The sequence below is a fragment of the Gavialis gangeticus genome, unplaced genomic scaffold, assembly GCF_001723915.1.
Source record: "Gavialis gangeticus isolate Ggan-Ray unplaced genomic scaffold, GavGan_comp1, whole genome shotgun sequence".
Classification (NCBI taxonomy): domain Eukaryota; kingdom Metazoa; phylum Chordata; order Crocodylia; family Gavialidae; genus Gavialis; species Gavialis gangeticus.
This window is the reverse complement of record NW_017728995.1, coordinates 50578016-50582861: the sequence shown is the minus strand read 5'-3', so window position 1 is coordinate 50582861 and position 4846 is coordinate 50578016. Positions and strand designations below refer to the sequence as shown.

The following is a 4846-nucleotide window of genomic DNA, read 5'->3' as shown; positions in this document are numbered from 1 at the left end:
CCAAACGAACAAACAAAAAAAATGCTTTTCTCTCCCTCAGGTTTTTTGTATGAGACCTGCCTCAGCTATGACTGCTATGAACAGGTGTGCTGTTTGAAGCACTCCAGGAGCCTTTGTAATGCTCCAAACAGCAAGGATAAAGAGGTTCATAACCAAGGAAGCACTTAAAAAATGGCTGAAGTGCTACAAAATAGGGGAAGGGGGATTACCAAGTATTGGCCTCTTTCCAAGATGGGCTGACACAGCATCATTATCTCACATTGTGAAAGGAATGTGCTCAGTATTTCTCAAGGTGTTCAGTGTCTTGCAAGATTGGGTCCTGTTTCAGCACAAGAAAAGTCTTTTGGCCTATGTGTTATATGATCTTTTGTACATTGAGGAAATGTCTGACCTGCTATATATATTTATTTTTATTTTTTTTTTATAGCCCCTGTGTTTAATTTTCATGTATCAAGGTCATGTATGTATATAGTGCCTTGCCAAGGAGGTGAAAAGTTATCAAGGCTAATAAACCATGTAATGCTACACTGAGTCATTGCCATGCCAAGAATCCTTTCAACAAGAACTGTGGAAAATATTTCTCCTTACCACCTTTTGGATGAGACCTAAACCAAGGCCCCACCCATTTGTGCTAATTAAAGATCCCATGTCACTTATTCAAAAGTGATGGTATTAAACCTGGAATCTTGGCTGGATATCAGTTCTCACTAAAGGACCTAGAAAGTCTCTTCAGATGGCAAAGTTATTCTTTATTCATGTTCTCTGTTGTGCAACGGTGCTGGTGTTTGAATGCTCCTGCAGCTTGTCTCAGAAGTTCTTGAAGCTGGACCCTAACATGTTGTTGTCCATGTTCTCGATGTTGGTTAAGGTGGAGCCTCCCTTTTCCATGATATCCACACGTTTTCCCAATTCTGTAGAGTGCTATAGGATCCTCCTGGTTGTGAGAGGCTATCTGTGAGGCTTGCCTTGGAACCTATTAAAATAAATGGAAATTCATTTCCATTGACTTCGTTAGGTTTTTGGACCCAAGTAAGCAGTCAAGTTTTCTAAATTTCTTATTGAGAACCTGTTTGACACCATAAGTTCCACAACTGAATGGTCTAGTCTCTTAAAAGACCACTACTACTTGCAGAAGCAAATTAGCCCTAATGTTAGGTCCATCTACATATTTCAGAGTCTTGTCTTCTGCCTAAGTTTACAGCATGGATCATAAAATGTTATCAGTCACAAAATATGATGCGTATTGTGCTAAATCCTAAAAACGCATATGAAATGTTATAGGTCATTGTGCAGTCTGGTTTCTTTTTTCTCCCTATTGTGGATATTTCATTGCAAATAATGAATTTTGGCATCCTTCATATGTTGTCACCACTGTAATCTGGCTCCTAGACCTGAAGAAGGGTTTTTTGTGCCTGAAAACTGTCTAACACCTCTTTCAACTATACATTCGATCCAACAAAAGATATTACCAAAAGAACTTTGCTTCACACACATGTGAAGGCATGGATCCAAGCCCAGAGATTTTACAGTCCCCATTTAGCATGGCATCTACATAATTGTTCTTTCTATCCTCTAAAATAAGTTTGTCCTTTGCTTCATTGCTTTAATTTTTTTTGTATTATTCTATTTTCTGCATTAAGTAGTGGAGGGCAGCAAATGTTGCAGGATGTCAGTTTTAATCAACTTTGTATATAGCATTTTGAGTTGCTACAGGTGCTACTTAACAGTCACATCCCGAAGGCACCTCAAAGGATGGTATTGGTTTAGAGTGTCCTTTCTAAGAGTTCCAAGATTTGACCTCAAAGTTAAATGTTCTAGCTAATAAGTTGTTATAAATTCACGTACCTCAGCAAACCAAGGAAATAGCAAACTAAGAAAATATCCACATGAGTGTGCTCCCTACCTATGCAGTTATATTAGGCTGTTGTACTTACTCCTTTGTTTAATCTGATCTTGCGTTCTAAAAGTAAGTACTGTAGGATGGCTCTGAGAACACCTTAAGAGGGTTTTAGAATCAAAATTTGTGGCAGAGGTTATCTTTTATTAGACCAACTAGATATTTGCAAAAAAAAACCCTTTATTTGCAAGCTTTCAGGCACATACACCCATAATCAGGCACAGGAGATTGCAAAGATTGTAAAAATTCTCCTTGGTAGAAATGAAAATTCACATTTCACAGGATTGCTGCAAGTGTGGTAAAGTCTCCTGCTTGGAACAGTTCATTTTGTGCAAACTGGGCTCAGAGAAAAGTTGGAAATGTTTCTTTACCTTGAAATTGTCTGGTGGTAAGCAGGATGTAGAATCTTATTTCTTTCTGGTTATGATGTTTCATATTTCACAGAAGAGTGGAAAGATGAAATGCTCTTCTGGGCAAGAATCTCTCTTGTGGCCGGCTATCTCTGTGCTCTGTTGGAATGCAAATTAGCTTGAACAAAGGCAGGAGCAGGGTCTGTGGTTTCAGGTAGTAAATTTTGTTTCCTTGTAAAATTATGAAGTTTTCATTTCACACAGCAGCTAAAGGGTTTTTGCATTTTCAGTATGTATGAGATTTATAGCCCTCCCCGCCCTCCTTTTTTGGTGGCACCCTAGGGCACTGCCCACACAGGGAGGCCCACTGGCAGGGCCTTCTCCTTCCTTTTGGACAGTTGAGAAGATGCCCAAGCTGGGCCCCAGCCCTCCTCCAGTCAAGGGAAAGGGGAGATTTGTGTCAGCCCAGGGAGGTCCGCCAGCTTTGTCGGACCTACAGGGTAGCAGCACTAATAGTACAGATGTGATCTAAAAGTGAACCTAATTTTAATAACACTCAAATCTTGTCTAGTGCTCATCACCCTCCAAGTGCTTTACTGAGGAAGTTAGAAACATCATTTTCATTTTATGGATAGAAAAAAATGAGGCAAGGAGACTAGGAAAGTAACTTTCTCAGGTCACCCAGTAGGACAGTGAGAGATACAGGGACAAAGCTACAGCTTCCACAGTCTCAGCCCAGAGCTCTGTCCAGGGGGTCTTACTGGATATTAGCCATGCTCCCTCACCTCATTGACTTGAATATTAAGACCTTGCTCAGTCTTGTTTCCTCCCTTTTCCCTCCAAGCTCCTTACCATGTAATTGAATGCTCAGCCCTGTCCCCTGATCCTAGAAGGGGTGGTGACTGCTCCCATTCACTCATTTGTTAAGGTTGAAGTGATCAGCATCTTTACAAAGTCATTCTCACTGTTGTGTGCTAGTAGAGAAACAGTACAGCTGAAGTGCCTTTTGGGCTGCTCCTCTTCTAACTGCAAAATTTGCATAATACAAAATAGGCCAACTTATTTTTGCAGTTCCTTTGGATATCCTCCACCAGTGAACCCCAGTGGCTTTCCTGGTTTTACAATGCAGAATGAAAACAGAACCAAATCTGAGGGTTCTAGATCCTCCCTGTGGTGAGACTTATATTGCGTAACTAGCTAATTGCCCGTCAATGATGAATTTCAGGGAGTGTTTACGTGGTCACCCCTTTGGGGCTGGCCATGTAAAGATTCCCACCACTGCCTCCGTTGCACGGGCTCCCTCCCCCTACCTGCATCTGCCTCTCAGCGGGGCCTCCCCTCTCTCCTTCCTTCCCTGCTGCCTGGTCCTGACAACAGCTGCCACCATGACCACCACCCCCCGTCACCACCCCATGCAGCCAGCCTCCCTCCGTGCCCAAGGTACAGCCCCAACCAACAGCCGCCACCATCATTACCTTTTTGCCTCCACCTCTCTGCTGGCTGTTCTGGGGGGTGTCAGGAATGGGTGTTGGGGGCGCTGCCACCATTTTACCTCCCCCCCTTCACCTCAGGCAGGGAGGTGTGGGGAAGCCCCACTGCTCAGGTGGCTGGGACGGATTTACCGCCACCACAAACTTCCCCGGCAGCAGCTCAAACTTGGGCCTGAGCAGCCAGTCTCCACCCACCCTCTCAGCAGTGCATGTGCAATTGGCCAGAAGTGTTACAGACGTACAGACAGACTAAGCCCTTTATTATATTAGAATTTTTGAAAAATGTAAATATAAGAACCATTAGTTTGCATACTAATAAACCACAAAAGAAATCCTCTTTCAGTTATTGGGACATGAAGAAAAGTGCTATGTAACATCAGCACATCTGTATTGAGAAGAACCAGAAGTATTTTCTGCAATGGAAGCCAAGATAGTCATATTAATTGTTTTCAAATATTATGACTCAAATGCTCCCTATTGTCTTTCTCTTGTGGCTTGTAGCACAGTGTTGCTGTGGAGTCTTTGTGATCCTGTTTTTTGGAAACTATTGGTTCCTGGGTGCTCTCTATGTACTATGGCTCTATTCTGACTGGGAGACACCACAGGCTGGAGGGAGAAGATCACAGTGGGTCAGAAGGTGGTCTGTTTGGAGGTTCTTCAGGGATTACTTTCCAATTCACGTGAGTAAAATCTTTCATGACAAATTGTGAAGACTCAAACTGAGAAGGCTTTTATGATGAACATTTTGGGTGCATCCAGATGAGCGCGCACATGCTTCTTTCCCGGCCTCAAACCCCTTTTGAGGCAGGGCAAGAGGCATGTGCAGGAATGAAAAAATGCTCCCCGCATTGCAAGTTTGCTGTGCAGGGAGAAAATTAGACCCCTGATCCAAAAAAAATGAAACCAAAAAAAGTGGAGCAGGGCACGGTCCTAGACCATGCCCTGAGGCAACCAGCGGCTGGGTCCTCCACAGAAATGCTCTGGCTGCCAGAACGTCTCCGTGGTTGGCCCCTCACCTTGGTGCTGAAACATGCGGCCGGCCAGGTTGCATGTTCAGCACCAGGGCTCCAGTGCTGGTGAGTAAGGGGTTGGGGGGGGGGCTAGAGGAG

The 4846-nt window shown here is 43.6% G+C and overlaps 1 protein-coding gene across 1 annotated transcript in view; it reads left to right on the top strand.

Moving 5' to 3' along the window:
* The first annotated feature begins 4003 nt into the window (after nt 1–4003).
* Nucleotides 4004–4846, top strand: part of MOGAT1 (monoacylglycerol O-acyltransferase 1) — a 28172-nt gene continuing 27329 nt past the window's right edge. Inside the window, exon 1 of the mRNA XM_019503656.1 lies at nt 4004–4417. Within this exon, the coding sequence (XP_019359201.1) occupies nt 4196–4417 (222 nt within the window). The 5' untranslated portion in view covers nt 4004–4195. The remainder of the gene's footprint in view (nt 4418–4846) is intronic.